Below are 13,326 nucleotides of genomic sequence, written 5' to 3'. Positions count from 1 at the left end.
CACTAAGACTTGGTCTACCATTTCCTATCTCACAGCTTGTCTTCTACCCTCCTTTATTATAAACAATGCAAAATCAAAAAGAAAAACCTAACTACATTATTATAACATCATTTTAATTGGAGAAAACGAATATTAATTAATTTTAATCAAACAAATTCATCCAAATATGAATTTTATTTTTCTATTCGTTGCTACTTTCTCCCTCTCATCTCGTTAGCCTTTTTTCCTCACCCTTTACATGAGGTCATTTTTTATATTTAATTTATGCATAGAAAAATAAACTAGTAGAAAAGTAGACTTAACAAGACTATATTTGTTGTGTGTACAAGTTCCATCCACAAACGCCGCAGGCTGCGCCATGTTATATAGTAATGCTTCAAAAGTTAGATCTCAAACAATCTGAAGAAACTGGAAGTGAAACCATAGCCACACCCTCAGAACAGCAGCTATATATGCATATATATCTGATATCACCAATATCTTAGCATAAAGGCTACACAAATGGAAGACAAAGTTGCAATAAAAAAATTGCTGCAAGTTGAGGAAAAGCTATATGATAATAATACTGTAAGTTTTCATACATGGGATATTGTATATACTTGTTCAATTACTAGCTATGCTTTTTCAATTATTGCTTAACACTTCACCTTAGTCTCTCCCTGATAATTTCACCCTTTTTTTATACTTTTTTTAGTATCCATTATGCAACTTTTTTAAATGAATCATATAAATATAAGATTTTCCCATAATATGACACTCTTTTGGGGTTATTAAATGATCTTTGCTAACTTACATGGATGAGAGAATTGTGCAGATGGGATCTACACTTCTCAGTTTGAGCCTGAATAATTCAGAACATTCTCTCCACCAAATTCAAGGACAACCCCAAACCCAAGTGAGTGATCTTTCTTGGCTACCCCATAAACCACGAATATGTGTTTTAGTTTTAATATGCATAAGATTTAATTGATGCCCCTTATGTTGGACATGATCAATAAGTAGTTTTTGGGTGTGATGAGTGTGTCTTAGATGGGTATGCTGCGAATCAAGCTTGAGGAAGCGAAGAAAGAGAATGAAAATTTAAGAGCTATGCTAAATCAGGTTAATGAACACTATACTGCTCTTCAGAATCGCTTGCTTTTGACGCTGCAGCAGCATCAACTATCTTCATTATCTCCAAATAATCACCACTTGCAGGTAAGTTTGACTTAAAAATCAACTTGTTTTGTATATGCTATTGTTTGATTAATAGTTCATTTTTTCTTCTATTACATTTACTTTAAAAGATTTATCATAAATAATTAATCTCGTTTAACTTGGTCAACAACTCCACATATGTTTTCAATAATTTCCGGCCTAAAGTGTTCTCACTGCTTCAAAGAGTTAAAGACAAACAGATAAACAATGATCATGAGAAAAAAACAATAGAAAACAGAAAAATATTATTTGTTGTTGTTTCGTAATTACATGACTTGAGTTGTGCTTGATCATCAATCTTTTTGGTAACTGTGGCTAACTAAATTTGGTTAATATGGTTAATTAATTAAACTTTTTAAGCCTGATCTTTACACTTTGTTATATGAAAAAACTAACTAAAGAAATAATTAAACTTTGCATTTCTTAATAAATTTAGCAGGGAAATGGACAACATGTTGAGAAACCAGTGTTACCCACTAGACAGTTCTTAAATATTGTTGAGACTTCACCTTCAGATGGCAGCAAAACAGAAGGATATGCCTCCCTTGAAAACGTTGAGAATAACATGTACAGAAACCTTGCATATGCGTACAATGTTGAAGGTAAAATCAACAGCCAAATAATACCGCAAGAAGCGAAACGCATAGAAGATCAAGCACATGGTTCTTGCATGAAAGCTAGAGTTTCCATACGGGCACGATCTGATTTTTCTTTGGTATGAAGTTCTATCTCTTTTTGTATTGTTTTGTTATTATTATTTTGTATAGAACTGATATTAATTTTATATTAGAAAATGTTCAATTCACACTCTACAATTTTGCAAGATGTGCATTATATATAACCCTTAAACTGAAACATGTAATATGATAAATCTTTTCAAACTTTTTTTTTTTTTTTTTTTGGATTGCAGAGGAAAATAAAAATCTTTTCAAACTTTGAAATACAGAAGTTTTAGGAGTAGTGTCAATGAACTACATGCATTATCATATACGTTTTTAAAGTTGAATGACTATACTATATATCAATATAAAGTTGAAGGGTGTAAATTGATTTTTTTTTTCTTTTAAAGTCAATAGTTACCTATCAATTTTATGCATTTAATTGACTGATAATCATGGCCGGCTGGTGGTTAAGACTATATTGATTTTGTCCCCTATTTTATAGATTCCATATGATTTTATAATTGTATATTAATTATAAATTATTTTAAAAATATGTAGAAGTGAACATAATTAATAAAATATTCACATAAACACATATATGTTCCGACTTTTCTAATTAAACTTCAGAGTAAATTTCTATTTCATCTCACTGTCCACATTATTTCTTATTTTCATACCAATACAACCTCTATTTTCATTTTATAATATACACTTTTTAATATTTCTTTTTTCACAGTAAATGGGGAAATTATTTCCGCTCCGAAGTAATTTTAATTCTTAAATAAGAACAACAATGTATCGACTATCGAGAAAGGTTAAATAGATTAGCTATATTATTATTAATTTGAAAATTATAGTCAAGGTTGATTATAAAAATTAATGTTAAAAGAATATTTTTCAACAAAAAATAAAATACATCATGTTTAATAAGTTAAAAAAGAAGAAGCTCAAACTACCAAAAAAAAAAGATGAAGCTCATTTTACAATTTTGTTCTATTTTATTAATGTATGCATTTGTGCTTACATGATTATGCATTAAGGGCCCGTTTGGATGAGTTTTTTTTCTTCAAAAGCTGTTTTTTTTTTCAAGAAAAAAAGCACTTCTCGTTTTTAGTTCGCTTTTAAAAAAAGCAAAAGTCATAAAAAAAAGTTAAAAACCTATTTTTTCCAGAAGTTAAAAATTTTAACTTCTAAGAAAAGCAAAAGTCAAAAGTCAAATATTTTTTTCAAAAACTAAATATTTTTATAAAAATATAAATAGCTTTAACTTTTATAAAAAGCACTTCTAAAATAAGGAAGAGATAAAAGTTATTTTTCGAGATAAATGTGATTCTATAATGTTCAGATGGGAGATGGGTGTCAATGGAGAAAGTATGGACAAAAGACATCCAAGGGCAACCCTTGTCCCCGTGCCTATTATCGTTGTAGCATGGGAACTGCATGTCCAGTTCGTAAGCAGGTTCGTGTAGATAACTTTTTCTTGGAGCCAACCTTATATATAATTTCTTGGCGTTACTTCACTTTGCTTCCCCTTTTGTTACAACACATGAATGGCCAATTTTTGTTAACTATGAATGTATCTTTGCTGTCAGATCAGGGAATCATACATTCAGTTATTAAGTTCCTTATTATTCTTCAACCTACACTTAATTTTATGTAAATTGTGGACTTAAAATAAACTTGAAATAGTAATAGGGTTAAGTATTTCCAAAAAAAAGAAAGAGAAATAGGGTTAAGGAATTCAAAATGTATCATATTGATTAGGGTTTTAAATTGAGTACAAAATCTTAACCCAAAATCTTAAAAAAAATAATTTAGGGTCCTTCCACGTATATATATTTTTCGGAGAAGCGTCCATTTACAAATTTTTTTACAAATTATACTAAGTTTGACTGGTCATACACTCTTTATTGAAATATGACCGGTCAGACATATATAGTGTAGTTTGTAAGAGTTTATAAACAAAAAATTTGTAAATATAACATTTCCCATATTTTTATCATTTAATTCATTTCTAATCAAAATAAGACTTTGTTACATCTCTCACACTTGAATTCCCAACGGTGTCAATTGATAACATTAGTTACATGTTTAAGATGAATTCAAAGCAAATAATCTGTCCTTGCTTTGATAATTCTAGTCTGTAACCAGCAGACTCACTTCAAACTATTCCAATTTGCCTAAATGCATGAGACTTAAGATCAATATCTACCTCTCCATATTTATAAATTCTCTTTTAGCATGCTATATATGGCTTCAAAGTATCTTGCAAGTTTACTTAATTAGGATATGGTATATTTACATTGTAATTAACAGGTGCAAAGATGTTTTAAGGATGAGACAGTTCTCATCACAACCTATGAAGGAAACCATAATCATCCACTCCCACCAGCAGCAAGACCTATGGCAAGCTCAACATCAGCTGCATTAAACATGTTCCTTTCTGGCTCAACCACAAGTTTACATGGCAGCAGTGTGTCAAATTTAAGCCTCTTCTCTTCATTATCTAATACTGCTTCCACTGCTTTAGCTACTTTCTCCCCATCTGCATCATGTCCCACAGTAACACTGGACTTAACCCAACCCACTAATGACTACTTGCAATTCCAAACGGCCACTTCATCAAACCACAGACAATCATTGTTCCCATTGCCAGAGTACGGTTACACTCAAACATTTGAGGGGTTGAACTTGTGTTCTAAGCTTCCAACTATGGTAACTGCAGAGAAAAACCTTGCCTTGGTGGATGTTGTGAGTGAAGCTATAACCAAAGATCCTTCTCTCAAGGCAGCATTATTTGCAGCCATTTCCTCACTCAATGGAGATTCTCAGAACATCAATAACCACAACCAACCTAGTAAGAGTGGATATGATCCTTGTTCTAAGATGCCTTCAATACCACCACATCAACCCTACACTACTCAATTGATTTAGAGTTAATATATATTATAGTTGTTAAATTAATAAATCCAACAGCAAATATGGCTTGCCTGCCAGAAGAAGAGGTGAACATGTTATTTATATTTAAATATATATTAGTCGTTAAATTGTAAAATAAATTAATGAACAAAAGTTTTGGTTCTTGGATCATGTAATTATATCCGCCTCAAATTTATATAATATAGTGAATGGATATATCTTTGTTTGAATGAATGGAAATTTAAAGGCCATTAATGAGCCGGTGTTCTAGTTTTCGGGGGCCAATTTAGAATACAAATCAACAAATGATGGTAGCTCAGTTGGCGCAAGGGAATGAACAGGTGGGGATGAGAGTATATGTTTGATCTTTTCCATTATCATCTTTGAAAGAGGTTTAGGCCTTAATCCCAAGATTCGTCCCGAATTGGACTAGTCGCAAAGCGATGAACCAATTGAAATATAAAAAAAAAAACCAAATCAAGGGTTTTGTGACAAGAAACAATAAATGACTCGGCAAGCACAAAGGGGGCATGGCATGTTATGGAGAGTCATGTTTTTCTCTTATTCTTCTCGTCACCTCTTCTTGTTTTTTATTTTCTTTAGATGAAGCTAGGTCCAAAACAACAACATCCGGCCACAGTTAACATGCTCTCGAAAGATAGCTAGCTATAACAGTTGGTTACCATCTCATGCGAATTCTGGAATGGAAAACAACAAAATCCAATCATGTAAACAACAGTTAAGTTAGTCCTTCAACAGTTAGCGTGGCGAGTCATCATAGTCAAGGTCAATTCATGCACCATGATTGCCGTGTATTGTCTTTTAGTAATTAGTCTTCTCTCCATCAATATGCTGTGCAAGGACGTTAATAATTGATGGATAGTAGTGATTTTTTCCAAATCAAATTCGTTTATATATATTTACACATTATTATTCGCACACTAAATAGTGTGATGTGAAATTTACCCAATTAAACAACTTTCAATTGGATAACAGTTTTACAAAATTCAGCATTAGATTAAATGTTTCTATTGTGTAGTTTATTGTTGACCTTGCTAAAGAGTATACAAGATACGTGCAAATATATGCAGACACAAGTAATATAGAGCCTTTAACTCCGTTCTCATAAGGATCTTTGGCGTCTTTGACTTGACTAAAATTTGCAATTTCTTAAAACTGAATTTCTAATTAAAAAGAAAAGTATGATTATGTTTGATAAACCGAAAATAAAATAAGCAAACAAAAGACTTAGGGCTTATTTGATTGTGTTCTGGTTTTTTTGTTCTTAAAACTGTTTTGTAAACAAGTTATGAAAACAGTTGTTTTCTATATTTTTTTTTCTTTTTGAAAGTTAAAAACTAAAACAAAAAAACAAAAACAACTCAGACATGTTTTCTAAATTTGATTCTAAAAAAAAAAAACCAGTTATAGTTTTCAAAATATTTTTTACAAAACAGGTCTTACCAAACGAGTTTTTTAGTTTTTTTCTTCTGAAAACTAAAAAACTGTTTTTAAAAACAATAATTAAATAGAGCCTAAGTTTACCGGGAGTTTTCTGATTTAAATTTGAAATCAATTTCTTAATGTGAAAAACTAAAGAAATAAAACAAACTAAGAATATTATTTTTGGATTTTTCAAATTGGTTATATTTTGCAAGAATTACTAAGAATTTAAGTGAATAAAAAAAAACAATCAAAATTGACAAAGTGTTAAGAAATCTAATTAGAAAAACGAGTTCAATTTTGATTCCTTTCCCATAGCCCCTAGTGTCCAATTGGTTAACAAGATATTCTTTCACAATTGTTTTTCAATTGGTAGACAACTGTGGATATTTAATCCCTTAAAAATTCTTTTCCCTTTTATTCTCACACAACTTATCCCTAAGCAGGTGAAACTAAGAACTTGAAGCTCAGGTCCTTTTGGCCACATGGAGGAGTAAAAATCATATCTGAATTACTCCATCAAATAATCCCTTATTTTAGTCCATGAGCTCAACTTATTTTCCATAGAAATTTATTTCCCAATAAATTCCCCCTAAACAATCCTATTTCATACGGCCGAAATGAAATAAAATTTAAACAAGTAAATCAGAGTTAAACTAAAAAAATTAAACATTCATTTCAGAAAAGCAATCAACACTAGTCACTGTGGTTGGCGTCTCAATCACCTAACCCTTGAAAAACTTAGCTCAAATCCATAAGGATTGAGCTTAACTACAGGAATGAAAGAAAATACAAAGAAAATGAGATGCAGAAAGTTAAAACCACAACATGAGTACTATCCACTGAGATAGTCTCGTCACTATGCTCAAAACTAAACAAAATAAAATAAATTCTTACAATACCAGAAAGGCAAAAACAAAATAAAAACAAAAATGAAGAAGAAGAAGAAAAATACAGAAGAAGGTCAGAGAGAGACTACATTTTCGCACAAGCTCCTATTTATATCAGCTCTCTTACACATGCATAGGCTTGGGCTGCTCTATCAGCATCGTCCATGAGTGCTCCCTTTTTACAAATAGTGCGATCCTTCTTTACGCAAGCACCCCCATGGTTTGCAGTCCAAAAATGTTAGCGCACCACTTTTTGTAACAAACTAACCTCAACATAGCAGATAGGATTTTTCGCTTTGCTAATTTGTGAACGGTTTAGGTTAAGTTGTGGGTTAGGAAAAATGATTGGGTGAAAACAGTAGGAAAGATGACTTAGTGGCAAAGGGGTTTAATGAGATCAAGGTCAAGTGCAATGATAGTTAGATGCAATGTGTGGATTTGGTTGTGATTTGGTGTGGATGTCATGGTGAACACATAAGGATGGTCTTGGTAAGATTACTTTCTTCCCTTATTTTTGTCTTTCTTTTAGCATCTGAATTGGGTCTTGCATCAATGGGCCTTGATTCTTTCTCATCATTCCTTGCTTTAACTATTCTTTCCTTTTACCTTCTCCATTGGGCTTAAGTTTGGATTACTGCATAAAAAGATATAACCAATGAAAGCCCATAACATTTTGAGGGTAAAGTGTGATAAGAAATAGATATAATAAGATTAAACATGTCACCGTATCACTAATCCTATTATTCTAAAGTCTCTTTTGAGAAACTTATCACTTATACTTACGAAATTTTAACTCAATCCAAAATTATTTTGTACTTTTATATTCTTCAAAAAATAATGTAATTCGTGTTTATTAAATATATAAAATTATAAGCTATTCGATTACATTATTATTAATGTCTATTTTTTTTTTAAAAAAAGTAGCATAAAGAATCATCAAGATTAATAGTTACAATCCAGTGGCACAAGAATATTAAATTTTACACTGGCATCTATACGTATAAATATTGTGTACAATGAATGTAAATATATTTTTGTTTTAATATGTGATGATTATAATTAATCAGGGGTTAACATTTAAAATTATAATTATCGATGCTAATATTAAATGGGCAATACTTTTCTTTTATTATAGGAGAAAATTTTTGTTTCTTGCACAAATAATAATATAGGTGGGGGTCCATTAAAAAGAGAAGAAATAAAAAAATTAAAATGGAATTTACCTTTAAATTGTTTGTGCGTGGGACAATATTTTCTCTGGTAACGGGGAAAAGTATTGTCCATATTTATTTATTTTTGATAAATACAGTTAATATTGTCCATATTAAATATAATCAAATATTAAATTACGCATTGGTCAATGCTTAGAATTAGATATCCCCCACTTGCACCAGTCAGCACACCTCAACAATTTTAATTTTATTTTAATTCGAAAAAAATTAAAAAATCCCTTATGATTATATTTTCAGAGGTTAAAATCTCTTATAAATTGTATTATATACTACTGTACTAGGGGTAGGGGTAGTATATTCTTTCTTCTTCTTTTTTGTATAAAAGGGATAGTATATTCTAGCGTACAGTATATTATCCCTAGTACATAATGCAGTTTATAAAAAAAAAAAAAAAAATTATAAATATAACTCTCCCCTATTTTGAATTACTTAACTACCTATATTCTTTTTAATCACTTGCCCATCTATAATTTTTTTTTTAGAGAAAAATGTTTATCTGTCACACTCACGTAAAAATGATTAGGTTCCACTATCAAAAGTAAAGAGAAAAAAAAATTAATAAGACTCACTCACTTGTATATGAGTGTGGTAGATAAATTTTTTCTATAGTAAAAAAAACATTAAATTCTTTTTTCCATCCAAACTCATCTTTAAAACACTTAGAAACTAAATTAATCTGTGTATTTTATCCTATTTAAAAGAAGAAAATAGATTAGGGAAAAATAAAAAATAAAAATAAAAAACTTAGAAAAGACTAAAAAAACTAAAATTGAAGAGAAAAATTAAAATATATCTAAATCAAAAAGACGAGAATAGACTTAAAAAAATACCAAATATGTTAAAAACTTATAACAATAACACAAAAAGACTAAAAGTAAAAAACAAAATAGTTTAAATACAAAAAATGAAGAAGGTTATACTTACAACTTTTTTTTTACAACCTCTTACAACTATATCTTAACACCGTTGATTTCCGCAAATCAACAGTTATGATTTTTGCAAATTAAACTCATTAATTAATTATTAATTCACAATAAATGATAACCGTTGATTGACGAAAATCAACGGTGTTAAGAGATGATTGTAAGAGGTTGTAAAAAAAAAGTTGTAAGTATAACCTTTCTCACAAAAAATATACTGAAGACAAAAAACAATAGAAGAAAAAAAGGTAGACCAAATATATGTAAATAAAAAAGAAGAAAACAGACCGAGGATAAAAAAAATAGAAAAAAAATATGTTAGAAATTTCCAAAATTGATTTTTTTTTAGTCTTCTTTTTTCTGCAATTTCTTTTAACAGTAATAAAGAAGACTAAAAGTTAAAAAAATACAACAAAAAAAATCATATCTAAATTAAAAAATAAAAAAAAATAGATTGAGAACAAAAACTTAAATAAATAGAAGAAACAATAGAGTCAATAATGAGAAAAGTTTTTTTTTTAACTTTTCCTTTTAATTTCAAAGGAATAAGAATAGCACAACATAAATTTGTGTTATTTGAATAATTTTTTTTTTTTTTTTTGATAACATAAATTTTTAGTGTATTAGATATATCCAATTTGATATATATTTTTTCAAAAAAAAAAATCAATTTGGTAGCGAAAATTTTCCCAAATATAAAAAAAAAGATGTACCAAATTAAATATATTTAATATATCAAAGATTTGTCCGTGTTATTATTATAATTTTTTTATACAGAGTCCGTATTTTATTCTATTTCTATATGATGTTGTTAAGGAACAAGTCGTTGATTTGTTTTGATAATAACTAGGCAAAGTCCACGTGGCACAATATATATTAGCTATTTGAGCACTCTGCATTTCCAGAAAGGAAGAGAAGAAAAACTTACTTTGTATATTTTCATTCAGTGTGTAATTGGTACAAATGATGCAGTATATAAAAGCACCTAAGAGAATCTGTTGTAACAAACTCATGGTGACGTGGCTACAAAGGGGAAAGAAAGGCTAACAGGTGCCAAACAGAAAGCAATGCTAACAAAATGCTAACCGAATACAAATTGCTAACAAAATACAATCAGAAAAAGAAAAATATGTAATACTGTAATACTCCCCCTCAAGATGGGGAGTAGATGTTGATAATCCCCATCTTGCAGAGAAGATTGGAAAACTGTGATGGATACAAAGCTTTTGTTAGGATATCTGCTAGTTGATGAGAGGATTGAACATGAAAAGTCTTGAGTGTGCCACGAACAATGCAATCGCGGACAAGGTGACAATCAATCTCAATGTGCTTTGTACGCTCATGGAAAACTGGGTTTGCAGCAATATGTATGGCAGATTGATTGTCACAAAACATGTGTGCAGCAGAAGGGTGCGAAAAACCAAGATCTTTGAGAAGATTAAGTAGCCATAGAATTTCACAAGAAGCATGAGCCATGGAACGATACTCAGCTTCGGCAGAGCTACGCGAAACAGTATGTTGCTTCTTCGATTTCCAGGATGTTAGAGAATTGCCAAGAAAAACGCAGAAGCCAGAAACAGAACGTCTGCTATCCAAGCAGGAAGCCCAGTCAGAATCGCAAAAAACCTTTAGTTGAACAATTGAAGAACAGGGAAAAAACAACCCCTGACCAAGTGTGGCTTTGACATAAGCCAGAATCCGATGAGCAGCTGGGAGATGGGGGACCCGAGGAGTAGCCATAAACTGGCTCAAGTGGTTGACAACAAAGCATAAGTCAGGTCTAGTGATGGTTAAGTAGAGTAATCTGCCAATGAGTCTACTAAAAATAGTGGGATCAGGTAGAAGATCCCCATCATGATTTGACAGCTTCGAATTAACTTCCAATGGGGTGGATTTTGGTTTGCAACCAGAGAGGCCTGAATCCTTTAAAATTCGGAGTGCATAATGGTGTTGGCATAGGGAGATGCCCTTGGAGGAACGAGCAACCTCCAAACCCAAAAGATATTTGGCTGGACCGAGATTTTTAAGCCTAAACTTGTTGTCCAATAGAGATGTAAAGTGCTGCATTTCATGAAAATTGTTAGAAACAACAAGTATGTCATCGACATAAACTAGCATGGCAGTGAAAGAAGAGTCTGAATGCTTCACAAATAAGGAATAATCAGATTGGGACTGTGTGAACCCAAGAGAGAGCAAAGTAGAAGAAAATTTGGCAAACCATTGCCTAGATGCTTGTTTGAGACCATACAGTGACTTGTGTAAATGGCAAACAGCATTGGGAAGAGACTCCCCCTTACCATGATAACCAGGGGGTAAAGTCATATATACCTCTTCAAGGAGCTCTCCATGTAAAAAAGCGTTATTGACATCTAACTGAATTAGATGCCAATTTTTGAGTGCAGCAAGAGCAAGGATCACCCGAACTGAAGTAAGCTTGGCTACAGGTGAAAAAGTGTCAGAAAAATCAACTCCCTCTTGTTGTGTAAACCCCTTGGCAACCAAACGGGCTTTGAACCTTTCAACAGAGCCATCAGAATTGTACTTGACCTTATATACCCATTTACAACCAATTGGGGATTTTCCAGGAGGAAGAGAGACAATTGTCCAGGTCTTGTTATTTTGTAAAGCCAATAATTCATCTTGCATGGCAGATTGCCATTCAGGGAGCTGGGAGGCTTCACCATAGGATGTAGGTTCAAAATGATTATGCAGGGAATTAACAAAGGCAGTATGTGTAGGGGAAAGCTTTGAATAAGAAAAAGAAGCAGAAAGAGGATGGGATGTGGAAGAGGAACAGATGTAAGTATCTAAGTGGCTAGGAAGCTTTCTAGTTCTAGATGGTCTAGAAGAAACAGTAATGGGGCTGGGAGGAATGGTTGGAGTTGATATAGGCAGTGGGGTAATTGGAGAGGATGAATTTTTGAAAGGAAAAATGTTTTCAATGAAATTGACATCTCTTGAGATAAAAGTGCGGTTGGAGGCAATGTCAAGGAGTTTGTATCCTTTATAGCCAGGTGGATATCCTAAAAATACAGCAGGTACAGCCCTAGGGGAAAATTTGTGTCTGTGTTTGGGTAGGGTGGAACCATAGCATAGGCAACCAAAAATGCGAAGGTGGTCATAGGTGGGAGGTTTGTGAGATAGGATTTCAAAGGGAGATTTATGAGAAAGCAAAGGGGATGGGGTTCTGTTAATAAGGTATACAGCTGTTAACACACAGTCTTGGCAATATTCCAGGGGAATATTGGACTGAAAATGCAAGGCGCGAGCAACATTTAAAATGTGCTGATGTTTGCGCTCTACCACCGAGTTCTGCTGCGGTCTATCAACATAAGAGTGAAATAGTTGTATACCCTTGGAAGAGTAAAAATCAGACAAAAGAAACTCAGGAGCATTATCACATCTTATTGACTTGATGGCAGTATTATACTGATTTAAAATGAGAGCATAAAAATCAATGAAAGCAGAACGAAAATCAGATTTGCATCGTAAAAAATATGTCCAAGTGAAGCGAGATGCATCATCAACAATTGTGAGAAAATATTTTGATCCTTCAACAGAAAAAGGGTGAAATGGACCCCAAATATCACAGTGAATAAGAGTAAATGAAGAAGAGGACAATTTGGGATTTAAAATAAATGGTAAGCGTTTTTGTTTGGCCAAAGGGCAAACGTTACATGTATGAGATGCATCTAAAAGTGATGTAGTGTGTAAAACATCTTTCATTGAATTTAAAACAGAATAGGAGAGGTGACCTAAACGAGCATGCCAAAGCTCAGAATTGCATGAATTTACAGAGAGACAGAGGGGTGGGGGAATACAGGAATCAGGAAAAAAATTGGATGTATCAAGGACATAAAGACCTTCATGACGCTTAGCAATCCCAATCGTCTTGGCCGTTATAGGGTCCTGTATCAAACAATGGGAGGAAGAAAAATTAGCGATGAGAGACGAATCACGGGTCAGGGAGCTAATTGACAAAAGGTTAAAACGAAAAGAGGGGACAAATAAAACATTTTGGAGAGTAAAGGAAGGAGACAAAATAATGGAAGCAGAGCCAGTT

At 32.1% G+C, this 13,326-nt stretch overlaps 1 protein-coding gene across 2 annotated transcripts; it reads left to right on the top strand.

The window, feature by feature from the left end:
• The first annotated feature begins 412 nt into the window (after window positions 1-412).
• On the top strand, window positions 413-4,892 carry LOC133299359 (WRKY transcription factor 6-like). 2 transcript variants are annotated; one of them, XM_061498819.1, is made up of 6 exons: window positions 413-567; window positions 815-895; window positions 1,030-1,197; window positions 1,637-1,912; window positions 3,205-3,318; window positions 4,176-4,892. In XM_061498819.1, exons 1-6 carry the CDS (start codon window positions 502-504, stop codon window positions 4,791-4,793), a joined length of 1,323 nt encoding a protein of 440 aa, XP_061354803.1. In that variant the 5' UTR covers window positions 413-501; the 3' UTR covers window positions 4,794-4,892. The 2 variants fall into 2 exon arrangements, with proteins under 2 accessions (XP_061354803.1, XP_061354802.1); XM_061498818.1 differs by having other exon boundaries at window positions 1,634-1,912.
• The last annotated feature ends 8,434 nt before the right edge of the window (window positions 4,893-13,326 follow it).

This window comes from Gastrolobium bilobum, unplaced genomic scaffold (genome assembly GCF_033153095.1).
Source record: "Gastrolobium bilobum isolate Gb01-03AN ecotype WA unplaced genomic scaffold, APGP_CSIRO_Gbil_v1 utg20882, whole genome shotgun sequence".
NCBI lineage: Eukaryota > Viridiplantae > Streptophyta > Magnoliopsida > Fabales > Fabaceae > Gastrolobium > Gastrolobium bilobum.
The sequence above is the reverse complement of the archived record's forward strand: the minus strand, read 5'-3'. Positions and strand labels throughout refer to the sequence as shown.